General features: G+C 49.6%; 3 protein-coding genes across 4 annotated transcripts; 2 read left to right on the top strand and 1 right to left on the bottom strand.

Annotated features, from left to right (window-relative positions):
* Positions 1 to 308: 308 nt before the first annotated feature.
* LOC121046331 lies at positions 309 to 4,671 on the top strand. Its single transcript, XM_040500458.2, has 2 exons — positions 309 to 557; positions 1,651 to 4,671. Exon 2 carries the CDS (start codon positions 1,659 to 1,661, stop codon positions 3,087 to 3,089), a length of 1,431 nt encoding a protein of 476 aa, XP_040356392.1. The 5' UTR covers positions 309 to 557; positions 1,651 to 1,658; the 3' UTR covers positions 3,090 to 4,671.
* A 1,914-nt stretch (positions 4,672 to 6,585) lies between these two features.
* On the bottom strand, positions 6,586 to 15,654 carry LOC121836227. 2 transcript variants are annotated; one of them, XM_042291075.1, is made up of 5 exons: positions 15,403 to 15,654; positions 14,685 to 14,835; positions 13,914 to 14,048; positions 12,187 to 12,384; positions 6,593 to 10,894 (listed from the first exon to the last, which is right to left on the bottom strand). In XM_042291075.1, exons 2-5 carry the CDS (start codon positions 14,815 to 14,817, stop codon positions 9,780 to 9,782), a joined length of 1,581 nt encoding a protein of 526 aa, XP_042147009.1. In that variant the 5' UTR covers positions 14,818 to 14,835; positions 15,403 to 15,654; the 3' UTR covers positions 6,593 to 9,779. The 2 variants fall into 2 exon arrangements, with proteins under 2 accessions (XP_042147011.1, XP_042147009.1); XM_042291077.1 differs by lacking the exon at positions 15,403 to 15,654 and having other exon boundaries at positions 6,586 to 10,894; positions 14,685 to 15,184.
* A 6,900-nt stretch (positions 15,655 to 22,554) lies between these two features.
* Positions 22,555 to 25,959, top strand: LOC121046330. The gene is made up of 2 exons (XM_040500457.2): positions 22,555 to 22,806; positions 23,900 to 25,959. Exon 2 carries the CDS (start codon positions 23,908 to 23,910, stop codon positions 25,336 to 25,338), a length of 1,431 nt encoding a protein of 476 aa, XP_040356391.1. The 5' UTR covers positions 22,555 to 22,806; positions 23,900 to 23,907; the 3' UTR covers positions 25,339 to 25,959.
* Positions 25,960 to 27,515: the final 1,556 nt, after the last annotated feature.

The following is a 27,515-nucleotide window of genomic DNA, read 5'->3' as shown; positions in this document are numbered from 1 at the left end:
AACAAAAAAGCAAATTGTGGTAGCAAATGATGAAGCCGTGAGCAATATCGAACACGAAAATGACTGCTTTCGTGCGGGAAGTCGCATCAGTGCTCCTACAGTAAACTATCGACTCGATCCGAGGCAAACTACAGTCGTCGGGTCTTCTACGGAACGCGTGCTCACGTTTGACACCAACATCGCGGCTCGGAAACGAAAATTCAGCCTCGGAGGTCCGAACACAGGCTCGGAAAGTACAATAGACCATTTGCAGTCTCTCCCAAGCGCCCCGGCGCGCGCGCGAGGAATCTTGGGATCGGTGTTCTGTCGGCCCCCGTCGTCTGGCTGCTCTCCGTTGGAATCGCATCACCTCGCCCTAGACATACTTTTCATCTTCGTTGTTTATACTTAATAATCCTCTTTTTTATCTACTCCAGTGTATTTTTCTTGTTCATAAGTGTATCTATTTCGTTCAGCGCTTTGTATTTCTTCTGTATATTACGTGTTTTTGTGCATATTCCATCGTTTTCGACGCGGCCGTCGACGGACACCACGCCGCTTCGTTCGCCGCTCCCGGGGTGAGTACTGACTGTTGCCGTTACGCTCTATCCCGCTCCTAGGCCGTTCATTTAACTCGTGTGCGGTCGCGAGAGAGCAGTTTCGAACATCACTACAAATGTCACCGCTGTAAGCAGAGAAATAAAGTAGTCATCACGAAGCGAAGGCCGACATGCCTTCGCTTCGTGATGCGCTCGCCCTGTGAAATGTGAGCGTGGGATATCGAGTACTGCTTGCTTGCTCAACATTCGGGACGGTGCTTTGTCGTTGCGATCTTTTTGCCCTTCGGACGCTTGCGAAGCTGTACCAGCGGTCGGCGTGCCTCGGCAGCGCTCGTCAACAACCGTCCGCGCAGCATCACATCCTTCGCGTTCGGTTCTTCGTCGCGGCGGGAGAAGGGGTTCTGACTGCGTTTTATGCATAGTATGGGGGAGATTCCATTGTTTATCGAAATTACAGTTCAGCTAGCGCGCTCACTGTGGTGAGGCAAGATTGCCCCTGCGAACCGCGCTAACACAGCGTCCCGCGAGTGCATATCTTTATTGATCATCCCGTTTTCACGCAAGCGCGTGCATATGAAATGCTAGACACTTTTTAGTGGCTCTGCGAACTGCTTCTTTTGGACGAACACTGACGCATTGAAAGCTGGAGTGTCTTTGCCACTCCTGTACAACACTTCACGGTCGTGCCAGCAGCTTTATGCTGCTGGCACGAAACGGATTATGGTCAAAACGCGTTCTTCGTATTCAGAGCTGCACTATATCATGGACACTGACAGGGCAGCAGCAACAAGCAGCTCAGTGACACTGGAGATGCTTGTCCCCAATGCCAGTGCGTGGCTTGCTTTCAGAATGCTCCTTCGACTGTGTAATGTTCGAAAGTGCACAAGAAGTTGTAGATTACAAAAGCTGGCATGTTTGCCTAATAGCAAACGCTCTTTTTTTAGCACAAAGTTTACAGCAGGCTTTTTTTGAGGGGTTGTTACCCTAGATGAACTCTTACTTCGCAAGTTTAGGTTAATTCTGTCAAAACAACACCAAACCCATTAAAAAACTGTGTTGGTCAAATTTCCGTCCTCCTTTTAAAACGCTGACTGAGCTGCCTTTTTTTCAGGGAAGGCTATGGCGACACGGGATGTACCAGAGCCGCAAGAGCTACCACTTCCAGCAGGACCTTGGACCAAGCAGCTGAAGGACTTTCCTTCCGCATTCTCGGAAAGCCACATCCAAGGGCATGGCCAAGCAGCTGGAGCACAGAAGCACACAAGTTCTGGCTACAAAATGTTCAAGGCCCACAAAGTGCAGAACATCTTCCTCCACACCACAAGTGCATCAGAGACAATTGTCAAGGCTAACGTGGAGGCTTCCATGACCCTTACGAAGCGATACGCAGTGCATGCTGTGCTCTGCCAAGATGGGCAGGTCAGCAAGGCTTCCTGTTCCTGCAAGGCTGGACAAGGCGGTGTGTGCAAGCATGTGGCAGCACTGCTTTGGCACATGCTAGACCTGATAAGGGAGGGAAGGTCCTACATCCCGGATGCTCTGGCCTGCACTGAGGGAGCAAGGCAGTGGGGCCCATCTTCAAAGAGAGGTGCAAGTACGGTGTCGTTCAACGAACTAGAATTCGTCAAGCACGACTCTAGCAACAAGGCGAAGAGTGCGAGAAAAACCACGGAAGTGCATGTGGACGTGGCGCAGGCAACCGTCAAGAGGCTGCATACAGATTTCATTGAGAAGGGAATATTCCCAATGTTTGCGGACGTGATGGAAGAAGCTGCCTTCACACCCTTGCCAAGGAAGGTTCAGGAGCACTCGAACACGGATGATGGGGCCTCTGCAGCACGGATCAGCTTGCCCATAAAAGAGTGCTGGAATCACCAGATGCCACCAAGCGATCCATGCACCCTGACTCTTACACAAGCTCAGCACCTGGAGGAACAGACACGTGGCCAAAGCAGAAGTATGCTGTGGCACACGGAACGTGAGAAAAGGATCACGGCATCACAGTTCGGAGACATCGTCAAACGACAAGCACCCGTGAACGAAAAGTTTCTCAGGACGATTTTCTCGGGCGGACATGGCACGACACGTCACATGAGGGCGGGACTTCAGAATGAGGCGGCTGCTCTGAAGCGCTACAAGGCCAAGCAAAAGGTCCAAGTCTTCAGTGTTGGCCTTTGCATCAACCCTGGCCTTCCCATGCTGGGGGCATCACCAGACGGGCTGGTCTGGGACGAAGATATACAGGAGTACGGACTAGTCGAAGTGAAGACCGTGTCACGGGCGATAGATGCGAACCTGACGACCTTCGAGGAGGTGATGAGCAGAGGGTTTGTGGAGTTTATCCATGCGGACAAGAGTGTCGACAAAAAGCACAAGCACTACTACCAGGTGACAGGACAACTTGCGCTCACAGGACTGGAGTGGTGTGACCTTGTTGTTGACTGGGCGAAAGACTGCTGGGTCACACGGGTGCCCTTTGATGAGGCACTCTGGGTGAACGTTATGGTGCCACGCCTGACAGACTTTTTTTTTAAATATCGGAAAGACTGAGTGTTGATCATAAAATTGTAGTGTCTGTTGTGGGCGGTTCTAGTGCCAAGTTTGGACACTTTTGGTAATCGGGTTGCAAACACTGCCCGCGTGGGTGGGCGGCTCCGTACGTCAGCCTGCTGGTTTCGACTTCGACAACACCGGTTCTTGGCCTACCCGGTTTACGCAACTCGAGGAGTACGCTTATGCCTCCGTACTTCGCCAAGCACCACCGGACATTCAGGTGCGGACACTTCTCTACTGCATGGGCCCCGAGGCTCGGGTCCTTCTCGACATGTTCGGCTTGAACGCCGCCTCCCTGAACAACTACAACACGGTGGTCAAGCGCTTCTCGGAACACTTCCTGTACCCCGTCAACGAGGTGTAAGAGTCCTCGAGGTTCCACGAGCGGGTTCAGCAGCCGGGAGAGAGCGTCGACAGTTACTACGCCGAGCTCTGCAAGCTTGTCAAGTGGTGCAACTACCCGTCCCCCAAAGTCGAAGAACGCCTGGTTCGCGACCGGTTCGTTGTTGGTCTTTGCGACGAACGCCTGTCCGGCCAGCTCTGCTGGAAAGCCAAGCTCAGCCTCAAGGACGCGTGGACGCAGGTGAGGCAGATCGAAGACGCCGAAAAAGAAAAAAACTGCTCGCGGGAGTCGAGAGTGTCCAGGTCACCGTCAACGTTGACGCCACCAAGTCTTGTCATGGTCCGACGCACCAACGCAAGACAACAAAACGGTCAGACGACGCATCAGCAGTGTCTTCACTTGGCGATAACGACCCAGGTTCCTGCAGCTACTGCAGTCGGGCCCCCCACACACGCTCAGACTGTCCTGCTCGGCAGTCTCTGTGCAATTATTGCAAGAAGAAGGGCCACTTCGCGGACGTCTGTTGCGCTCGGAAACGAAAGCAGAGCAAGGTGGCGTTCCTTACCGCTCCACGCAATCCTCGAGACTGAGAAGGCCAAGGCCAAGTACGTTGAGGTCAATGTCGACAACTACACGGCGATATTCAAGGTAGATTCCGGCGCGGAGGCGTCTGCTGTTTCGGAAGCCTTCCCGAACTTACCTCATCATCTGGACAAGGTCGACGACCTGCTGACAGCACCAGGAGACCAGTCGCTAAAAGTCATTGGGTACTTCATGGCTACCCTCCTGTGGCGAGGCAAGACCGGTCATCAGCGTCTGTACGTGATCAAGTCCCTCTCTATGCCCCTGCTCGGGTTCCCAGCCATCCAGGCTCTGGGTGTGGTAAAGTTCTTGGACGACATGAAAGTGCCGGCACCGCAGGGACTTTTCAGAGGTCTCGGCACGCTCAAGGAGGAGTACAAGATTCGGCTACGCCCGGATGCGGTTCCGTTTTCACTTAGTGTTCCATGCCGCATACCGATACCCCTGCGCGAGGTGGTGCAAACAGAACTGGCCAAACTGGAGCAAGACGGAGCCATTCGGCGTGTCACCAACCCCACACCTCGGGACGCTGGACTGTTCATGGTTCCAAAGTCGTCGGGAGGTTACCGTGTCTGTATCGACTTTACAAAATTAAATCAAGTTGTCCCGAGAGAACGTCATGTGCTCCCCACCGTCGATCAAGTCCTGGGACTTCTGGGCGATGCGGCAGTCTTCTCGAAGCTCAAAGTTACCTCAAGCTTCCATCAGGTCAAGCTTTCCAAGGACTCTCAAGAGCTTACGATGTTCATTACGCCGTATGGGCGTTATTGCTTTTGCCGACTCCCATTTGGCATCACGTCGGCCCCTGAGTTTTTCCAGCGACAGGTGGCGTGGATCTTGGAAGTCCTAGACGGATTGGTCAACATGGTCGACGACATCGTAGTCTTCGGCAGAACGAAAAAGGAACATGACCAACGCCTGCGGCAGGTGCTGTTGTGTCTCTCCGAGGCCGGCGTCACCCCTAGCTTCCGTCGACGGTTCGGCCTCAGGTGGACCTGTCTACTCGCGTCATCGTGATGTGCCTCGTCCAGCATCACCACCACGTGTTCGTGGTGATGGTACGGGCCGACACTACTCAACCCATTCTGGAAGACAAGTGGTCGCTCCCAAGAGACTCAATCTGTAAAACTTTGTTTTTTTTCACAGCCAAGGTGTCCGATACTCTCCTTGAACATTCTAAAGGGGGGATTTTGCGGGCGGTGCTAGTGCCAAGTTTGGACACTTTCGGTAATCGGGTTGCAAACACTGTGCCCACGTCTTGTGTAAAAAGCCATTGCCTCGTGTGATAAAGGTGCCTTTTGGTTCCTAGCTCTGGACGCTCAGTTGGTTGCTTGCCGTCGCTGGTGGGCTGTGCAGTTTCACCGCCGGCCACAGCCCGGCACGGCAGTGTCACAAAGGAATCAACCTCATTTTTAATGCCAAAGACTTGGAGAACATATAATAAACCAACTTTTGTGAACTGAAAGTGGCTGTCATGACAAGTAGTTGGAATGCCTCAGACTGCTCATGTCGGCACAAGAATTTGTTGCAAACTGTAGCGCGTACCTCTGTCCGATATAGTAGTCGCAATATTTGTGTACTGAAAATAGAGTTTGTGCACTGTGCATGCTAAATTTCATACACTTTTCCATTGTTTACAAACCCACGCCCCAGCGTGTAATCTTCACAGCCTAGCATGCGCGTGGTCGTCAGTTGTGAAACCGTCCAAAGCACGCGCCATACACACAAACACTAAAGATGGTATGAGAGCGTGTGACACCTAAAGAGGGCATGATCCTCTTCTGCATTATGCGCGAAAGTTCCAACAACGACCATGTGCTGTGGCTACCAACGCCGCTTCCGGCGGCCCACCTGGGAGCAAAATTGGTTTACGGTAGTGTCGTTACTGATTTCAGCGCTATTGATGGTGAAATTTTGGTTGCACGTCAAGGTCCCCACATGTTCTTCCTCTGGGGTGACAGACATCTTCCTTTGGTTTAATCTGTAAACCCTCTAATCTTCATTTGCTGGGGCATATTGACGGAGAATTTTAGTAATTCGCACAATTTACAATGCAACAGCTTGTTTTCAACATCTTGAATTTTTGCCTGTGGCACACGCAATGGCATCTCAGTTAAAGCCCCTTCATGTTTTAAAAGTAGCGCAAAGTGCGTCGATGCACGAGGCACGTGCAACATGCAGCCCTTGGGAAGATCATGGCGACACAGCGCAGCACTGAGCTAGATTTCAGACGCCATGTCCTTCCCAGAAGTGGCACACGGTACGTGTCTCGAGAATTTCCACAACAATGAATGGCGCCACTTTTCCCAGGATAGAGGGGCTTTAATCTCAGTCTGCCTGTTGCCCCACCAAACAGTTCTGCTAGGAGTCGACTGTGGCCCCACCATTACGTCTATTTTTCTTTATTAACCACTACATTTCCGCCCTTTTTAGAGGATATGTGTGTATTAAAATAAAACATCCAAAAGTATTGAAATTAATTTAATCAGTCCTAGTTAAAAATTAAGAATAATCAAATGCTCGCTACTCTGTCGTGTAGTGTGCAACCAATCTAAAATTAAAACCTGGCAAGTTTGGACAACATTTTATTGCGTTGAGTACTTCTGACAGGAATCCTAACGTCCTTGATTTCTTTCATCATGACCATCTACCTTTGCTTTGAAACATTTATTTAACGACCAAAGAAGTGGCCACCATATCTGCCCTGCTGTTTGGGCATAAAAAGAGGAAAAGCTTTTAATCTTCTCGGGAGCTTCCAGGGCGAATGAGACAAGTGGCAGCGATCAGGGACTCCTGGGGCTTCAGTAGTCTGGAGTCACCTGGTTGATCTCGGCGAGTATGGTTTCCTTGAGTGCCGTAGGGAGGTTCTGAAGTTGCCCGACTGTGACGTTGTTGGGGGCCAGGTGCACTGCGAGTGGAGGGTGAACGGGCAATCCATCCCAAGAGCTTGGTGACAGGGTGAACACAAGTGTAGCATCCAGAGTCATGTTGCGCTGGTTGCGGAAAAAAGACGTCCGAGGCCCGTTCAGCTAGCTCCTCGGGAGAGACACCTTTGCGAAGGGCAACAGTGGCAGCAAATTGCCTAGGTTTGTGGTCCCCGAGGAGAGAACGGAGGAGCCTTCAAACTTTCGAAAGATGGCTATTGCCGGAGATGGATCTGCACAGGGAAGTCCAGCAGTTGGAAGCGAGTTCCGAAGTGTAGCACGAGATAGTCTTTTGGAGTTTATGTGAAGGTTTGAGGAGTCGTCGTGGTCTGCGAGAACGGCGGTAACAGGCCAACAGGTGAATGCGGCGGTCCAGTAAGTAAATGCTCGTCAAAGCGGCATCGTCCGGTACGGTTAGCCGCTTTGTGGCAGACTTGTGGGCGGACTGGATAGCTTGTATAATGTCGGAAAAGCCAGCAAGTTCCATGACAGAAGAAAGAGCTGCTCGGAAGTTGTCCCACTTAGTGAAGAATGTGTCGCAGCAGGCGCGACAGTGAGATAGGGTTGCGGATAGGAAGTCGTAGCGTAAAATAATGGGGAGGTGATCACCGCCGAGGCGGTCGCCGGCGACATGCCATCTCCAGCGTCGAGGGTAACGAGCACAGGTAAAGTCGGGGCAGGTGTCCTGCTGTTGGGAGGATTGTTTGATACGTGTGGGGGTGTCTGGGATGTTGAGGAACGAAAGTTTCAGCCCTGTGAGGTCTGCAAGAAGCCGCGTGCCGTGGGGAAGGTCAATGTCGTAGCCCCATGCGTGTGTTTGGCATTAAGATCACCGCAAACGGGAACGTCGTCTTTTGGATAAAGACGGGCGAAGTGCTTAAAAAAAGGGATGTTTAGCGGCTGCCTTGTCCAGCGGTTTAGCGATGTGTCTGGAGCCACATAGACAGAGAAGAGAAAAACGGGCCGTTGAGGAATTGGCGGCAACCCGTAACGCTGGTCATTGCAGAGCACCTCTGTGAGGTGTCGAGAAGAGTGAAGCACACTGATCGATGAACGTACAGGGCGGAACGAATCCAAGGCAAGGGGGCACTAGTCTCAATGTTCGGAGCAAGTCCATCGTACTGTGGCAAAGAAGGGAGGGGGCCGTTGATTTCTTGTAGAGCAAACGCAGCGGCCATGTCGGATGACGAGTGAAGATAAAATTTTTCGATGAAGTCTGCCTTCTTCTGTTTAAGCGAGCAACAGTTCCACTGAACAATCCTGGGGGCGCTAACCATGTTTGCGTGGTGATAGTGGGGGGCCGCCGAACGGAATGATGCCCTGCATCGCGAGGCGCCCGATTACTGCACGGGTGCAGGTATCCACGAGAGTAAACAGCGAGTTTTGCATCGTCGGAATTCGCTGCGTGGCTGCCAGCATTTGTTTTGTGAAAAGGGTGATTTGTTGTTGCAAGCCAGTAAAGTCTGACCCTGACGGAAGTAGGGCAGGCGTCTCACTAGTGCTGTTGACAGCTCTCGCTGATTCTGCGAAGGTGGTCCGAGGCGGTTCTGATGTTGGGACTTGTGTGAGGTCGGCGGTGATGTTGTGTGCCGGCGTTAGGAGTTTTGTGGCGAGCACCGGGCGGGAGTCAGTCTTCTGCTTCGCAGACCTCGGTGCTGCGATGAGGGCTTTGGGCGCAGATAACAGCACAGCTTGCTGAGCAGGAGCTAGTTTCAGGCGTCACTGGTGGTGACGCCGGCTTCTCTTTGGATGTTGATGAAGGCAACTGACGACGCTGTGTTGTGCCGTTGGCTTGGGTGCTGTTGGGGCACTGGGCAACGCGAGGCTGGTGCCGTCGAATGTAATGAGTGCCGACCCAGAGTTTGTGAGAGGACCGGCCTGGAGGATAGCAGATTTCCGGCAATGAAGGTTTTTTAGGACGCAGAATCCAGGTCGCCAGACTTTTTTTATGAATCCGCGAACCTGGCCACGGCGAATGGCCTCGTAGCCTTGCACGGAGACCTGCAGAGTGCCGATCGGGATGTATGTTACATTGAGGAATGCATCGCACACTTGAGACAAAGCAGCATCAACTGCAAGTTGATTACTGCAGTCGAGGTACCTCACTTGGTAGGGGGCTGCAATGGTGTAGGAGACCTGAGGTCTATCTGTGCAGCAACTGCAGAGTCAATGGCAAGAAAGACCCCGTCCATGATGCGGCATGGTTTGGCCGGCCGTAGAATGACAGTGTGGGAGAACTCACTGCAGAACGATGCTGCTGGAGGCGCCGCGGGCGGGGCCGCCTTACGTCGGCGAGAGACAGGATGCCATCCGTCCTCCAGGGGGAACGAGTCAGGGTTCGAGTCACGTTGGATGCACCGGGGTGAGGTGGTAAGCTTAGTCGCAGCGGCGCCGAAGAAAAAAATGCCACGAGCACGCTTCGTTTCATTGGCGGCAGTGCGGATGTGGCAACTGTTGTTGAGGGGCGACAACTTGCTTTCGGGATCATCGTCGCCGAGGATGGAGAATGGATTCTGAGTAAAGACCGCAGGTTGAATTCACGCGGCAACAAGTGGTGCATCAAGAAGCGACGTGACGGCAGGAGTGGTTGCACCGGCTGTGGGTGGTGCATTGAGCGGTAAGCTTCAGACAGCGGGAGAAGCCAGCGTGGCCTCGGTGGGTTGTGAGTCCATTTCGTTGGGTAGAGGAAAGTCCCGAGGGCCGTAGTCGGTGCTAATGGTCGTCATGGGTCATGAGGGCGTGTGGGCACAAAAAGTTGCCGGAGCTGAAGTGAGCTAGATAGAGAGATATGGCCTCTTTTTTCTCCACGACCATCTACGAAGCCACAAGACTGCAGCTCTAGCTTCGACTGAGCAGTGGCTCTCTCGTGAAATTGCACAGCAAAGCACAGACCTTCCAGATAGAGTCCAGGCTCTTGCTCATACTGTTTGGGAAAGTACCCCTCAAGATTCGAAAACACTTCATTTGTCCAATCACTCGTTCCACGTGGATCCGGACCTTCGCAATCGCCCTAGTTTTCGCTTCGTCCTCCAGGGAGAGCTGTAGCCTTCCCCCAAGGAAAGGTGGAATGTTCAGGTTAGCCCCTGCAGCTTCGACCTCTTCAGTGATCAAAAAGCCTCTGTCCGCCATGACAGAGTCTCCGGGCTCAAGAAGGTTGCATAGCCCGGAACATGCGGTCAGGGCTTTGTCAGAGACGCGGCCAGGGGCAAGGTCGCTCACGAACGACACGAACCCATTGGGGGTGATGCCCAGCAGTCCCTTGGCAGTGTTGTGGCACTTGTAGCTTGAGTAGGTATCACTCTGCACCCTGAAGTCGCTAGGTGTCTCGATGAAGATTTCCGTGCAATCCAGAATGACTCTCGTCGATGGATACGCCTCGATGAAGCACTCCGGCATGTGCTTGTTCACAACCTGTCGCGACGGCCAGTAGTTGAGTTGAGCAAGGTAGTCCGCTAGGTAACCAATCCAGAATGTCCACACCCGGCTGACTGTGCTGATGTGGATACGAAACCGGTATGCAAGGTCCTGCTCCAAAAGTCCCACCCTCAGGCGGGACAACACGAGCAGCAGCTGATCATCCATGGATAGATAAGGTGACCTTCTCTGCGGACCTTGACTTTCCTTGTGAGCTTCATAACCTGCCTGAACAAACTTGTAAAAGGCGAGAAATCTCTCCAGGGAGTCGAATCCCGTGTAGAAGGCCAGTTTCTTTGGGTCCTGTTGCACGGCTGTGAGCGTGAAGTTCTGAAAGGGGATTGTAGCATCGATGACCTCCTCTGCTTTGTCATACATCTCCTCAAGATGGGCTACTTTCTTCCGCAGAGCTTCATTTTCTTTCTGTAGACGGTCGTTGTCCTTGCGCAGTTTCTCGTTTGCAGAAGCGAGCTCCTCTAGCTGCCTGATGCGATCACGCAGGGCTTGATCGATACATCCTGTGATGCTGTACTGGTGGTCTGCCAGATGGGGAGATAGCAAAATAAATATCACATCATTTTTGCAGTCAAATATCAAAACAAAAAACTAGGCTTTCTCCTTGTAATTGCCTTGGCTCTGCCAAATAGCATATCATGTGCCATACAAAAAAAGCATCACATGTTAAAGGGGCCAAGAAACGATATGCATTTGGATGTTCTGCACCTCATACAAGCATACTGACGTCTGTAGCACAAATATAATCTATATAATAATCTATATACCACAAACCAGAGGCTCCCCTGCCAAGGTTATATTCTGAGGAATAGAAGGCTAATTTACAGTCAGAAATCACAATGTTGAGAAAGCCTAGGGTTCACACCAGGGTGACGACACTTGAATACAGACGGCTTATGAACTGGACCCAAGCACTGAGTGAGCACCTGACTATTTGGTTACAATCAATGCCATGGTAACTATTGGGGCTTGGGCTTGTGTCTAATCACTGCGCCAACAGTAGCAGCTAACCCCTAACAGTAATCATGTGATTATTTTACCTGGCTGTGAGGAAGAGCAGAATATTGCTTGTTCTCAAGCTTTATTGTGCGACAGCAGCATTTAGCAGAAGTAACTGAGTCGGTTTATGACCTCTTTAATGCTGCTCTGTTCCACACGAAGGAGCTATAATGGGAATGCTGGCTATTCGCCTTGAGATCCGATCGTCAGGGGTGCTGCGGGGAAATGCGGAACTAAGCTTTGTTCTACACTTACTTGGAGCACGGAGAATGCTGCGGACGCTAACTCGAAGCCCTGAGAGGCTCCGGTGCAGCGTTCGTGCGCATGCATTGGAGTCAACTGCGAATTCTAAGAGCATGCATAGCCTTGCCCGTGCTCCATAACAAAAGTGGGGATGGTTTTTTTGTGGACGCCAGAGAATCGCCGCTTGTCTTGTAGGAAACAATGGATAAACAAAAGCATGTGTCCCCACTTTTCAATCTGGATCTTGAGGCAAATAACATGCAAGCAGGGCTGTGGCAGCATCTCCTTTGTACCTGGCAGACAATGAAGTGAGGGTGTGACCGCAATCTGAAAGAACAACTCCGCGGGTACCTTGCATGTGCGGTATCTTAGAGTGCACCGTGCCATATGGTGCTGCGAGTATGGAACGGCCACAACTTGCGTGCTATAGCCAGCGGTGACTGAGTTAGTACAGTTTGTAAAGTTCGACGTACTGCATGTAAGTGTTCCATGCACCTATCGGGACTGCTGCACAGTTGACAGGGATGCCAAATAAACAGACGAGCAACACTGATGCTCAATGTTAGGAGCTTACCGCTAGCTATTACATCATCAGTGTCAGGGGCACCAGCGGAGGCCAAGGGGCTGCCGGGTTGTGCTGGCTCCTGGCTAGCAGGCAGGGTCACGGTCTGTGCCAGGTCAAGGTCCGACAGAAAGTAGGCCGGCAGCGGCTGCAGCGCATGGCGCTTCCTTGCGCAGATCATGTTTGGGACCTTTGGGCAGGCCGCAACATCTGCAGGCAAGGATAAGGCAATTGTTCACGCAATTATTTTATAAGCATTACATACCGGCTGGAATTCTGTCTAGCACAGGGCACAGCTTACACTGTACGGAGCACATAACATGTCAAACAACCAAGAGCTCAGCTGGATCAATAGCGGTCACTGTTTCTACCCTTTGGTAGCTGGTCTGGAATGTTGTAGCCAAATAGCGATTGTTGCAGTTCTTTCTGAGACGAAGTGCATTCAACAGCCACCGGCGTATAAAAGAAGGGAACAAAGTTTATATCCTTATTCAACATAGTTTGGCACACAACAAAAGGTTTGTCCCAAGCGAGCCAATCAGAGTACACTTCTCTAGTAAAGAGCTGTCACATACATTTGACTTCAACACTTCAATCAGTTCACAGGGGTTATAGAGTCTGCCACCTGCCATGTTACTGTGAAATCGACTATATTCGGTGCCATCTTAGGCTGTCCATACTTGCCTAAAGGGCCCTTTATTAAACATAATTATATTTCCGCATTCATATGTGTTTCCATTTGTGACACGAACGATATGCACAGCTGCAACTTCTTACAAAGCAGTTGGCTCAAGCATATTACGACCGCAAACTCCTGACAAGGCATGTCCAACTCTATCTGCTTGAATGGTCACTAGGAAGCTGCCTAGTCAAGCAAACACGGTGGACAGTAATTATAGAGTCCTTGCACCTGACGTCAGTTTTCGCTCAAAATATTTCTAGAATTCATGTTGGTACATTTTCTCCTATGTTTTTCTATGTGCTAAGAGAGTGTTTTCCAGCTCGCTGAAGTCCTCTTGCATTGTGACCGACTGTGTCAGATAGAGCAGTCGGAAATATAAAGAAGCATCGTCTGGTACCGTTCAAACACACTGCTGTTATTTAGAGTCGAGATGAGCTGGCACTTCAATGTACGACAGGAAACATGCAGAGCCTTCACTACTTTCCACAACGAGAGAGCTGGATTAAAAGCTGTCATTCGGGGCCATCAGAGATGAAGGCAGCAGAGCGACATCCCCTGGTGCCTTGAGCAGCAAGCTAGCTAAGCCAAGCCAAATCCTTGAAAAAGGCAGTCAGTAGGTTTATATGCCACCTATTCCCACTGCAAATTTAATGACGGACGAGAATGTTATACTTTTTCAGTTTCAGTGATATCCTTGATGCTACTTAACCGCACGTCGCAAAACCTCTTTTCGATTGCAGTCCATTTGCGTCGTCTAGCCGTTGAGAGATCTCATGTATTCAGACAAAACATTGTTATTATGTCTGCAGCTCTACAAAATCTGACATTACGATTGCTTGAAGCTCCGTCTTTTTCTATGAGAGCGATGATTGCTTCCGTAGGTCACGTATTTCGCCATGCTCACTGGGTAGCACCGCTGTCCACAAATCACCAGACGCCACCAGCAGTGACGTAGCTCACGTGAGAAACGACCCATGTATACAGTGATCACAAGCAAGAATATAAGCAGGGAAAAACAACTATTGCAGAAAGAAACAAAAATAGGCAAATAACATACACTTCGGAAATGTCCTGGTTGGAAAAAACCGGGGAGCTTTGTCCTCGTACTTCTTTCTCCCAGTTTCGTTAAAATGAGCGCCGCATATTCTGCTGTCAGAGGTTGGCGTCCACAGAGAGAACCGTCCAGTGGTACCTGCATGCAAAAGAAGCAGTTAGCACCATATTAAGATTCACCCATTCAACTTTGGAGCAAGTGCAACTCAATCTCAGTGGTAAGAATGGATGCAGCAGCCGTGGCGTCTGAACAGGGGCGTCAGTAAACTATCCGGGCAAGGGGGTAGAATTCAGTTCTCCTCCTCCCCCATCGTCACCCCACCGCCTTCTAAACACTTCCAGTACCATTGTGCAGCGGGCACTAAGAACAAGCACATAGTTTATGCCTAACAAACCTGGAGTGGATGCACGCTGAAAATGATAGAAGCACTGTGAGAGTATCTTTGCTTTAGCTGTAGGGTAGTGAGATGAAGCGACATTCCTGCGATGCAATCAAATATTGGTATGTCGGTGCAGGTGGAAGTGGCCAAGAGAGTGAAAAGGGCACATGCAACATCTGGGATTCTTTGAGATTGTCTTTTTTGTTTCAGTCGTATGTTGCACTTATAGGTCAAAAATAATGAATGCTATTTTTATTTTTAAAAAAAATGTGTTTCGCAGGTATGTTGTACATATGGGTAAAATGACTTGGGCCACGTCGGACAGTACACACACTGTACCTTCCTGATCATTGTCAGGAAAGTGTAGATAACAAGTAAAAAAATATGGTAAATACCTTTCCTGTTGATTCGCTGTACCCAAATGTTGCGTAGATGGCTGTTCTTCGGAAAGCGATTCCAGGACACATGCTTGGCAGTGAGAGTGGTGTGGGCACAGCCCGGTACACAGCAGGTTGTACCGCCCGTCATGTGGCTTCTGAGGGTGACCTAAGAAGATACTACATTCAGCTGACATCTCGAATAGTGAAATAAATAAGTGAAGTGACCATCAGTTTCAAAGTTGCAGTTGCTGACATAACTCGCTTGCTAAGGGCCCGCTCAACTCACAACCGCTGTTAAGAGCGATTGTGAAGCTATGCGATGTACTACATACGCATACCAGCCGCGACGATGAATCACCGGCGCTCGCGGACGGTCAGCGAACGCGAGAAAAGTGACGCCGCGCGGACGGTTGTTGACGAGCGCTGCCGAGGCACGCCGACCGCTGGTACAGCTTCGCAAGCGTCCGAAGGGCAAAAAGATCGCAACGACAAAGCACCGTCCCGAATGTTGAGCACGCAAGCAGTACTCGATATCCCACGCTCACATTTCACAGGGCGAGCGCATCACGAAGCGAAGGCATGTCGGCCTTCGCTTCGTGATGACTACTTTATTTCTCTGCTTACAGCGGTGACATTTGTAGTGATGTTCGAAACTGCTCTCTCGCGACCGCACACGAGTTAAATGAACGGCCTAGGAGCGGGATAGAGCGTAACGGCAACAGTCAGTACTTACCCCGGGAGCGGCGAACGAAGCGGCGTGGTGTCCGTCGACGGCCGCGTCGAAAACGATGGAATATGCACAAAAACACGTAATATACAGAAGAAATACAAAGCGCTGAACGAAATAGATACACTTATGAACAAGAAAAATACACTGGAGTAGATAAAAAAGAGGATTATTAAGTATAAACAACGAAGATGAAAAGTATGTCTAGAGCGAGGTGATGCGATTCCAACGGAGAGCAGCCAGACGACGGGGGCCGACAGAACACCGATCCCAAGATTCCTCGCGCGCGCGCCGGGGCGCTTGGGAGGACTGGGTAAAAGCGTCGTAGCATCGCGAAACCTTTTATTACACACGTTCAAAGTGGTGTCCGTAGAGTCTAGAAAGACCAAGGAACACATCGGTGCTAGCGGTGACGAGATACGACCAGTATTAATGAAGCGAGATCGAAGAAAGGATCGGTGCCTAAAGTGAGGAAAGCGAATGGCTGGCTTCGATGTGAAAACTTTCAAACGCCGTTTATTTCGCGAAACTCGCATCACACAAGAAAAGAAATTGGTCTCTGTCCAGTCCAGGGGCGGCTGGGAACAAGTGTCCCCCATTTGATATCGTAAATTCAAGGTCGTAATATAGATTTCAGAAATTCAATATTTTCAATGGTAAAACAAAAGGCACCAGGTGGCGGGATTTACCGACCGGTCGGAATTGCTCAGCCGCACTCATGGATCCATTCATTCGAAACGGGTCATCTATCTATTCATTCATAAAAAATGTAATTCCTGGCCGTGTTTTAAAATTAACGAAATCATACTGCGAGGTAAAGCTTCTGTACACCTGGCGTTTTGAAACCTGCCTGCGTCCAGCGTTCTTTCATTTCTGCTGTCACGTGACACGATCCGCCCGAGTAACTCGGGTTTATTAGGGTGAGATTTGAAACACAGCCCTGGTTTAATAAAACCAAACTTAGAATTACGGGAATCGTCTTATTTTTGAAAACGATGTCGTCGAGACCCGTGTTCCACAACAAGTTTAAATTATTTAGGTCAAGTATTTAGAAATTTACCGCCCATTCGTGGTTCTGGTTTGGTTTTTGCAAAAAAAGCAAATGGCTGCCGCGTGTTTTGCTCGCAACCGGAGGTGATTCAATCGCACGAAGCTCGGAAAGTAGGCTAGCTAGGACATTTATTTTAACCAGGGAGTAAGATTATGTTCCGAGGAACATTCGAGGCGCGTCTCATCGATGTAGGTATTCTAAAAAGAAAGTTATCAACAGAAGTTTACGTGTAAGTAAGGCTTCACTGTACGATGTTTTGACTTCACATATGCTCGTATAAAGAAAACTACGATAGCTAGAGGGTTCTAATTCGCAGCGAATGATCGCGCTCTGAATTTAGACGCACTGTTAAAATTTCATCGCTCCAGCTAGTCTAGAACTCGTTATATTCGCGAAAACAGGTTTTGGGACTCTGCTCGGAAATTAACAAGCCCGACCAAGTTCAATCGTTCGCCTGTGGATATTCAAGACCGCTGGAGTGCATTCATCGATTGTGGTCGTGAAAACAACATCATAGGAACATGTGTGTGCAGTGAAACCGTGTCAGCTCATCTCAATCGAGACTCATCGATCAACGGGGAGGGTGTCCCGAGCACAAGTGGATGGATATACTTCAAAGAGCTGCCGCTCGCTCGGAATTAGAAAACCATTAAGCTATCCAATTGTCGGGAAAGGGTGTCGCACCAGGTAGGAGTGTTTGTGTGTCAAATTTCTTCGAGATAGCAAACGCAAAAGTTGTTTTATCGACCTAATAAAACCGCTCGGAGAACTCGGCTCATTTCTGGTGTTTTTTCTGTTTTTTTTTGTTGTTGTTTTTTTAGTGAAAAAAGATGACTCTTCAGATTACCATTTCTTTTAGGTAATTGAGAAGTTGCATTAAAGAAACGGCCTGCACAGTAAATACAAATGGTTCTATTGCGATTATTTCATAATTGAACCAGAAAAGCACATTAATGTTGGCCTAATAAGAGAGTCGGCTGTTTTTTATGTACTGCTCATGTCTAGGAAACGAAGAGTGCTAGAGCGACGATTCATTTTTGATACGAGTGCTTGCTTTCCTCCTGTAATGAACGAGCCCAGGTTGGTTAACACAGCTGGTGTCAAAGTTTATGTACGAACGCAAAAGCTGAAGGTAGTCCTGATTTTTCGAGCCTTTGAACAGTGGCGTGGGGTTTTGTAGTGTCTGAGAATAAAGAGGCACTGCAGACAAGAAGACTGTGTCCTCGGTGTTGCTTGCCCACCCCCGTAAGATGTGGAGACACACTTCATTGAAAACCTACGTGATTTACTAAGACGGGGGTTTCTGCAGAACCCCGTAGGGGGCTGTGCAGAGAATACAGGTCGACATCAAGCCTTCAGAATTCACAGGTACCATTCGACAAGAATGCTGTAGCTGGACTTGAAACAAGCCGACGTGGGGAAAGTACGGAAGCCGAGAAAACAAATGTGTCGGCCAAGCCGTAGCAAGGACGTCCCAGCACGACTGCGGACAGCGTTATCCTGGCTGTGCAAAGTGGACGTCCCTCGGAGACAAAAGGCAGACTTTTGGTATTCCGCAGTAACCATGCCTGCGTTAAAATTTTGGCCGTCAAGGGAAAAGGGACGTAGCTTGAGGGTTCCAACTGAACAGGTAGCAAGCTAGAAGGTTACTCGTGCTTCAGTTTCATTTATTTCATTTCATTTATTTTTCCCTCAGGGCCCGAGGGCATTACAGAGGGGAGTGGGTTACATAATATAAGCTCATCTTGCGCCAGAAAGTGCACAAGGGGACGAAATAGAAAGTGTCGGGCCAGTTGTACTGTAGGGGCATGTTTGTTTGTTTGTTTGTTTATTGGAACTTTTGACAATACAGGATTGTCATGGTGCTGAGGCAAAAGGTGACAGTAAGTCACCTGACCAGGCCCCTAGCACCAGACTACACTTGCAGCAGATGCAGCAGATGCAGCAGGCAGACTAGTGGTAGAGTGCTATAGTTAACCATAAACAAAAACAAAAAATACGCAGTAACTAGATCACTACACTACATACGCTCTTGCAATGAAAAATAAATAATTCGCAACATGCAACAAAAATATATGAACTACATTACTACAATTACATCTGTACACATAATTTAGAAGACCACAGTATTATGCGGAAAGTAAAAAATATTGTTTTTGATTTTTTTCTGAAAGTCAAGAGGTTTGAATTATGATCGATTATATCGATCAAGCCAGGGTGGAGGTTGAGAAGATTGGGAATCTGCCAATATAGTAATTGCGTACCGTAATTTGTTCTGGTTCTGATTTTTATAAAGTTTGTATTTCTAAAATTGTAGTGTGTATCAGTATTCGTATATGTAGAAAGGAATAATTCACGGTCAGTTTTAACTTGGGAGTATATAACCTCAGACAATCGTTGATTATACAGTGCCTCAATATTCAGGATACGATGTTTCTCAAAGTATTGGAATGTATGATCGCGGCTTGATAGGTTTTCAATAAATCGTATACTTTTTTCTGCATTAAGTACAAACTAGTCATATTACATTTAGATGTAACCCCCCAGACAAGTAAACAATAGTGCAGTCGAGAATGAACAGTAGTGAAATAGAGCTGACGTTTTAGCCACATTGGTAATAAGGCACGAAATCTATTCAGCATGCCAATAGACTGTGCGATGTCACGCTTCACAAAATTCACATGACATGTCCAGCGAAGGTTTTCATGAAAATGTATGCCTAAGAATTTGTATTCGGTAACCCTTTCTAGTGACCGTGACTGGAATACTATTTCGGTAGTAAGGTTAACTGGTCTGTTAATTGAGGAAAAAACAATATATTTTGTTTTGTTAACATTTAGAAGCAGCTGATTCGCATCAAGCCACTTCGATAAGTTTTTGAGCCATGCGTTTGTGACAGGAATAAGAGATGATAGGTCCCTGGATGAAAAAAAAACACTCGTGTCATCGGCGTAAAGTACTATGTCTGGCGTATGGGGGATAGCAACAATGTCATTGATATAAAGAAGGAATAGTATAGGTCCTAATATTGATCCTTGCGGAACACCAAATTTTATATGTTCAGTGTCCGATTCTATACTATTAGCTACCACAAACTGGCTACGATTTGTCAGATAACTGCGCAATAGTTTAAGTGAAATGCCTCTAATTCCGTAGTGTGGCAGTTTATCAAAGAGAATATTATGCTTGATAGAGTCAAAAGCTTTATTGAAATCTACGAAGATGCCTATAGTGTAGGATTGATTTTCTATATTGCTGATAAGTTTTCCTCGAATGTTAAGTAAAGCTGACTCAGTGGATTTACCTCTCTGAAATCCATATTGGTTTGCAGAAATTAGTCGGTATTTATGAAGATGATTAATTATTCTAGATGTCTACAAAAAGCTCTGTAGGGTTGTGTGGAGGCCCTCTTGCAGCACAGATGTGTATTTGTCCTCACCGTCTCTGGAAAAGACGACCATAACACAGAATGAACGTCCCTCGGAGACAAAAGGCAGACTTTTTGTATTCCGCAGTAACCATGCCTGCGTTCAAATCTTGGCCGTCAAGGGAAAAGGGACGTAGCTTGAGGGTTCAAACTGAACAGATAGCAACCTAGAAGGTTACTCGTGCTTCACTTTAGCTCATCTTGCGCCAGAAAGTGCAGAAGGGGACAAAATAGAAAGTGTCGGGCCAGTTGTACTGTAGGGGCATGTCTACAAAAAGCTCTGTAGGGTTGTGTGGAGGCCCTCTTGCAGCACATATGTGTATTTGTCCTCACCGTCTCTGGAAAAGACGACCATAACACAGAATGAACGTCCCTCGGAGACAAAAGGCAGACTTTTGGTATCCCGCAGTAACCATGCCTGCGTTCAAATTTTGGCCGTCAAGGGAAAAGGGACGTAGCTTGAGGGTTCAAACTGCTCAGATAGCAACCTAGAAGGTTACGCATGCTTCAGTCGAGCTCATCCTGCACCAGAAAAAGCACAAGGGGGGAATATAGGAGTGTGGGAGCGGTTGTACTGTGGCGGCATGTCTAGAAAAAGCTCAAAAGTGATTTGTGGAGTCCCTCTTGCGGCGCAGACCTGTATTTGTCCTCACCGTCTCTGGGAAAGACCACCCTAACAAAAGAATGGACGTGAAACTGAGGCAAAGGGCGTAGTTTTGCTTCGAGGTAGAAACAGCGCCTGCGTTCAGATGTTGGCCGTCAAGTGAAAACGGACTTAGCTTGAGGGTTCAAACTGAACAGGTAGCAAGCTAGAAGGTTACTCATGCTTCAGTCGAGCTCATCTTGCACCAGAAAAAGCACAAGGGGGGAAAATAAAGAGTGTGGGGCCAGTTGTACTCTAGGGGCATGTATACAAAAAGCTCTGCAGGAACAAACCTTTTCCCGAGGTGGACAGCAGGGGCCTGAAGACATAAATAAAAAAGAAGTGACACATTTAACGAGTCTTCACTGCGCCAGAAAAACAAGAATCAGCTCATTTCTTTTTGAGACCTCAGTCTTTATTAGGCCAAGAATACAATTTTTCAGACGAGCTGTCTCAATGTAAAAACACACTTCCTTATTAGTACCCTTTTGACACACAAACAGTACTACCTGGTGCGAGACCCTTCCCCAACAATTTGATAGTTGTACGTACCTATAATGGTTTTCTAATTACGAGCGAGCGGCAGCTCTTTGAAGTCTTGCTCGCGCTCTGGTGAGCCTTCAAACGACCAGCCGCTCCGCCGAGCGCGCGCCGCACGAGATGAATGAATTAAAATAATCTCGCGCGCATAGCGAACGTTCCTTTTACCCGAGGGAGCGCTTCAGAAGAAAAAAGCAAATTGTGGTAGCAAATGATGAAGCGGTGAGCAATATCGAACCTGAAAATGACTGCTTTCGTGCGGGAAGTCGCATCAGTGCTCGTACAGTAACCTATCGACTCGATCAGAGGCAAACTACAGTCGTCGGGTCTTCTACGAAACGCCTGCTCACGTTTGACACCAACATCGCGTCTCGGAAACGAAAATTCAGCCTCGGAGGTCCGAACACAGGTTCGGAAATTAGAATTGGCCGCCATGACCATGCCCACGGTAAAAGCGTCGTAGCTTCGCGAAAGCTTTTATTTCACACGTTCAAAGTGGTGTCCATAGAGTCTAGAAAGAACAAGGAACACATCGGTGCTAGCGGCGATGAGATACGACCAGTATTAATGAAGGAAGTGTCTATTCTGCCGGCAGCCGGCAGAATAACCGGAGGGGGAAAAAGTGCCGGCAGTAGTCGCCTATTGGGTCTCGTATAAAACGGATTGTAAACACGCCTATTCCGAGCTGTGGATTAGCTCAGTGGGTAAGATGTGCGCTTCGTACACAGCAGGATCTTAGTTCAATCCCCCGAGAAAATTTGTTTTTTTTTTTCTTCGGACTTTTGTTTTTTGTTGAGGTATTAGGCGATACTTACGGCATCCCTCTTTTAGAATTAACACTACAAAAAGAACGCGCAAAAAAAAAAAAAAACAGAAAAAACACCAGAAATCAGCCGAGTTCTCCGAGCGGTTTTACGATAAAACAACTTTTGCGTTTGCTATCTCGAAGAAATTTGACACACAAACAGTCCTACCTGGTGCGAGACCCTTCCCCAACAATTTGATAGTTGTACGTACCTATAATGGTTTTCTAATTACGAGCGAGCGGCAGCTCTTTGAAGTCTTGCTCGCGCTCTGGTGAGCCTTCAAAGGACCAGCCGCTCCGGCGAAGGCGCGCGCCGCACGAGATGAATGAATTAAAATAATCGCGCGCGCATAGCGAACGTTCCTTTTACCCGAGGGAGCGCTTCAGAACAAAAAAGCAAATTGTGGTAGCAAATGATGAAGCCGTGAGCAATATCGAACACGAAAATGACTGCTTTCGTGCGGGAAGTCGCATCAGTGCTCCTACAGTAAACTATCGACTCGATCCGAGGCAAACTACAGTCGTCGGGTCTTCTACGGAACGCGTGCTCACGTTTGACACCAACATCGCGGCTCGGAAACGAAAATTCAGCCTCGGAGGTCCGAACACAGGCTCGGAAAGTACAATAGACCATTTGCAGTCTCTCCCAAGCGCCCCGGCGCGCGCGCGAGGAATCTTGGGATCGGTGTTCTGTCGGCCCCCGTCGTCTGGCTGCTCTCCGTTGGAATCGCATCACCTCGCCCTAGACATACTTTTCATCTTCGTTGTTTATACTTAATAATCCTCTTTTTTATCTACTCCAGTGTATTTTTCTTGTTCATAAGTGTATCTATTTCGTTCAGCGCTTTGTATTTCTTCTGTATATTACGTGTTTTTGTGCATATTCCATCGTTTTCGACGCGGCCGTCGACGGACACCACGCCGCTTCGTTCGCCGCTCCCGGGGTGAGTACTGACTGTTGCCGTTACGCTCTATCCCGCTCCTAGGCCGTTCATTTAACTCGTGTGCGGTCGCGAGAGAGCAGTTTCGAACATCACTACAAATGTCACCGCTGTAAGCAGAGAAATAAAGTAGTCATCACGAAGCGAAGGCCGACATGCCTTCGCTTCGTGATGCGCTCGCCCTGTGAAATGTGAGCGTGGGATATCGAGTACTGCTTGCTTGCTCAACATTCGGGACGGTGCTTTGTCGTTGCGATCTTTTTGCCCTTCGGACGCTTGCGAAGCTGTACCAGCGGTCGGCGTGCCTCGGCAGCGCTCGTCAACAACCGTCCGCGCAGCATCACATCCTTCGCGTTCGGTTCTTCGTCGCGGCGGGAGAAGGGGTTCTGACTGCGTTTTATGCATAGTATGGGGGAGATTCCATTGTTTATCGAAATTACAGTTCAGCTAGCGCGCTCACTGTGGTGAGGCAAGATTGCCCCTGCGAACCGCGCTAACACAGCGTCCCGCGAGTGCATATCTTTATTGATCATCCCGTTTTCACGCAAGCGCGTGCATATGAAATGCTAGACACTTTTTAGTGGCTCTGCGAACTGCTTCTTTTGGACGAACACTGACGCATTGAAAGCTGGAGTGTCTTTGCCACTCCTGTACAACACTTCACGGTCGTGCCAGCAGCTTTATGCTGCTGGCACGAAACGGATTATGGTCAAAACGCGTTCTTCGTATTCAGAGCTGCACTATATCATGGACACTGACAGGGCAGCAGCAACAAGCAGCTCAGTGACACTGGAGATGCTTGTCCCCAATGCCAGTGCGTGGCTTGCTTTCAGAATGCTCCTTCGACTGTGTAATGTTCGAAAGTGCACAAGAAGTTGTAGATTACAAAAGCTGGCATGTTTGCCTAATAGCAAACGCTCTTTTTTTAGCACAAAGTTTACAGCAGGCTTTTTTTGAGGGGTTGTTACCCTAGATGAACTCTTACTTCGCAAGTTTAGGTTAATTCTGTCAAAACAACACCAAACCCATTAAAAAACTGTGTTGGTCAAATTTCCGTCCTCCTTTTAAAACGCTGACTGAGCTGCCTTTTTTTCAGGGAAGGCTATGGCGACACGGGATGTACCAGAGCCGCAAGAGCTACCACTTCCAGCAGGACCTTGGACCAAGCAGCTGAAGGACTTTCCTTCCGCATTCTCGGAAAGCCACATCCAAGGGCATGGCCAAGCAGCTGGAGCACAGAAGCACACAAGTTCTGGCTACAAAATGTTCAAGGCCCACAAAGTGCAGAACATCTTCCTCCACACCACAAGTGCATCAGAGACAATTGTCAAGGCTAACGTGGAGGCTTCCATGACCCTTACGAAGCGATACGCAGTGCATGCTGTGCTCTGCCAAGATGGGCAGGTCAGCAAGGCTTCCTGTTCCTGCAAGGCTGGACAAGGCGGTGTGTGCAAGCATGTGGCAGCACTGCTTTGGCACATGCTAGACCTGATAAGGGAGGGAAGGTCCTACATCCCGGATGCTCTGGCCTGCACTGAGGGAGCAAGGCAGTGGGGCCCATCTTCAAAGAGAGGTGCAAGTACGGTGTCGTTCAACGAACTAGAATTCGTCAAGCACGACTCTAGCAACAAGGCGAAGAGTGCGAGAAAAACCACGGAAGTGCATGTGGACGTGGCGCAGGCAACCGTCAAGAGGCTGCATACAGATTTCATTGAGAAGGGAATATTCCCAATGTTTGCGGACGTGATGGAAGAAGCTGCCTTCACACCCTTGCCAAGGAAGGTTCAGGAGCACTCGAACACGGATGATGGGGCCTCTGCAGCACGGATCAGCTTGCCCATAAAAGAGTGCTGGAATCACCAGATGCCACCAAGCGATCCATGCACCCTGACTCTTACACAAGCTCAGCACCTGGAGGAACAGACACGTGGCCAAAGCAGAAGTATGCTGTGGCACACGGAACGTGAGAAAAGGATCACGGCATCACAGTTCGGAGACATCGTCAAACGACAAGCACCCGTGAACGAAAAGTTTCTCAGGACGATTTTCTCGGGCGGACATGGCACGACACGTCACATGAGGGCGGGACTTCAGAATGAGGCGGCTGCTCTGAAGCGCTACAAGGCCAAGCAAAAGGTCCAAGTCTTCAGTGTTGGCCTTTGCATCAACCCTGGCCTTCCCATGCTGGGGGCATCACCAGACGGGCTGGTCTGGGACGAAGATATACAGGAGTACGGACTAGTCGAAGTGAAGACCGTGTCACGGGCGATAGATGCGAACCTGACGACCTTCGAGGAGGTGATGAGCAGAGGGTTTGTGGAGTTTATCCATGCGGACAAGAGTGTCGACAAAAAGCACAAGCACTACTACCAGGTGACAGGACAACTTGCGCTCACAGGACTGGAGTGGTGTGACCTTGTTGTTGACTGGGCGAAAGACTGCTGGGTCACACGGGTGCCCTTTGATGAGGCACTCTGGGTGAACGTTATGGTGCCACGCCTGACAGACTTTTTTTTTAAATATCGGAAAGACTGAGTGTTGATCATAAAATTGTAGTGTCTGTTGTGGGCGGTTCTAGTGCCAAGTTTGGACACTTTTGGTAATCGGGTTGCAAACACTGCCCGCGTGGGTGGGCGGCTCCGTACGTCAGCCTGCTGGTTTCGACTTCGACAACACCGGTTCTTGGCCTACCCGGTTTACGCAACTCGAGGAGTACGCTTATGCCTCCGTACTTCGCCAAGCACCACCGGACATTCAGGTGCGGACACTTCTCTACTGCATGGGCCCCGAGGCTCGGGTCCTTCTCGACATGTTCGGCTTGAACGCCGCCTCCCTGAACAACTACAACACGGTGGTCAAGCGCTTCTCGGAACACTTCCTGTACCCCGTCAACGAGGTGTAAGAGTCCTCGAGGTTCCACGAGCGGGTTCAGCAGCCGGGAGAGAGCGTCGACAGTTACTACGCCGAGCTCTGCAAGCTTGTCAAGTGGTGCAACTACCCGTCCCCCAAAGTCGAAGAACGCCTGGTTCGCGACCGGTTCGTTGTTGGTCTTTGCGACGAACGCCTGTCCGGCCAGCTCTGCTGGAAAGCCAAGCTCAGCCTCAAGGACGCGTGGACGCAGGTGAGGCAGATCGAAGACGCCGAAAAAGAAAAAAACTGCTCGCGGGAGTCGAGAGTGTCCAGGTCACCGTCAACGTTGACGCCACCAAGTCTTGTCATGGTCCGACGCACCAACGCAAGACAACAAAACGGTCAGACGACGCATCAGCAGTGTCTTCACTTGGCGATAACGACCCAGGTTCCTGCAGCTACTGCAGTCGGGCCCCCCACACACGCTCAGACTGTCCTGCTCGGCAGTCTCTGTGCAATTATTGCAAGAAGAAGGGCCACTTCGCGGACGTCTGTTGCGCTCGGAAACGAAAGCAGAGCAAGGTGGCGTTCCTTACCGCTCCACGCAATCCTCGAGACTGAGAAGGCCAAGGCCAAGTACGTTGAGGTCAATGTCGACAACTACACGGCGATATTCAAGGTAGATTCCGGCGCGGAGGCGTCTGCTGTTTCGGAAGCCTTCCCGAACTTACCTCATCATCTGGACAAGGTCGACGACCTGCTGACAGCACCAGGAGACCAGTCGCTAAAAGTCATTGGGTACTTCATGGCTACCCTCCTGTGGCGAGGCAAGACCGGTCATCAGCGTCTGTACGTGATCAAGTCCCTCTCTATGCCCCTGCTCGGGTTCCCAGCCATCCAGGCTCTGGGTGTGGTAAAGTTCTTGGACGACATGAAAGTGCCGGCACCGCAGGGACTTTTCAGAGGTCTCGGCACGCTCAAGGAGGAGTACAAGATTCGGCTACGCCCGGATGCGGTTCCGTTTTCACTTAGTGTTCCATGCCGCATACCGATACCCCTGCGCGAGGTGGTGCAAACAGAACTGGCCAAACTGGAGCAAGACGGAGCCATTCGGCGTGTCACCAACCCCACACCTCGGGACGCTGGACTGTTCATGGTTCCAAAGTCGTCGGGAGGTTACCGTGTCTGTATCGACTTTACAAAATTAAATCAAGTTGTCCCGAGAGAACGTCATGTGCTCCCCACCGTCGATCAAGTCCTGGGACTTCTGGGCGATGCGGCAGTCTTCTCGAAGCTCAAAGTTACCTCAAGCTTCCATCAGGTCAAGCTTTCCAAGGACTCTCAAGAGCTTACGATGTTCATTACGCCGTATGGGCGTTATTGCTTTTGCCGACTCCCATTTGGCATCACGTCGGCCCCTGAGTTTTTCCAGCGACAGGTGGCGTGGATCTTGGAAGTCCTAGACGGATTGGTCAACATGGTCGACGACATCGTAGTCTTCGGCAGAACGAAAAAGGAACATGACCAACGCCTGCGGCAGGTGCTGTTGTGTCTCTCCGAGGCCGGCGTCACCCCTAGCTTCCGTCGACGGTTCGGCCTCAGGTGGACCTGTCTACTCGCGTCATCGTGATGTGCCTCGTCCAGCATCACCACCACGTGTTCGTGGTGATGGTACGGGCCGACACTACTCAACCCATTCTGGAAGACAAGTGGTCGCTCCCAAGAGACTCAATCTGTAAAACTTTGTTTTTTTTCACAGCCAAGGTGTCCGATACTCTCCTTGAACATTCTAAAGGGGGGATTTTGCGGGCGGTGCTAGTGCCAAGTTTGGACACTTTCGGTAATCGGGTTGCAAACACTGT

This window comes from Ixodes scapularis, unplaced genomic scaffold (assembly GCF_016920785.2).
Source record: "Ixodes scapularis isolate PalLabHiFi unplaced genomic scaffold, ASM1692078v2 PGA_scaffold20__3_contigs__length_1032517, whole genome shotgun sequence".
Taxonomy (NCBI): Eukaryota; Metazoa; Arthropoda; class Arachnida; order Ixodida; family Ixodidae; genus Ixodes; species Ixodes scapularis.
The sequence above is the reverse complement of the archived record's forward strand: the minus strand, read 5'-3'. Positions and strand labels throughout refer to the sequence as shown.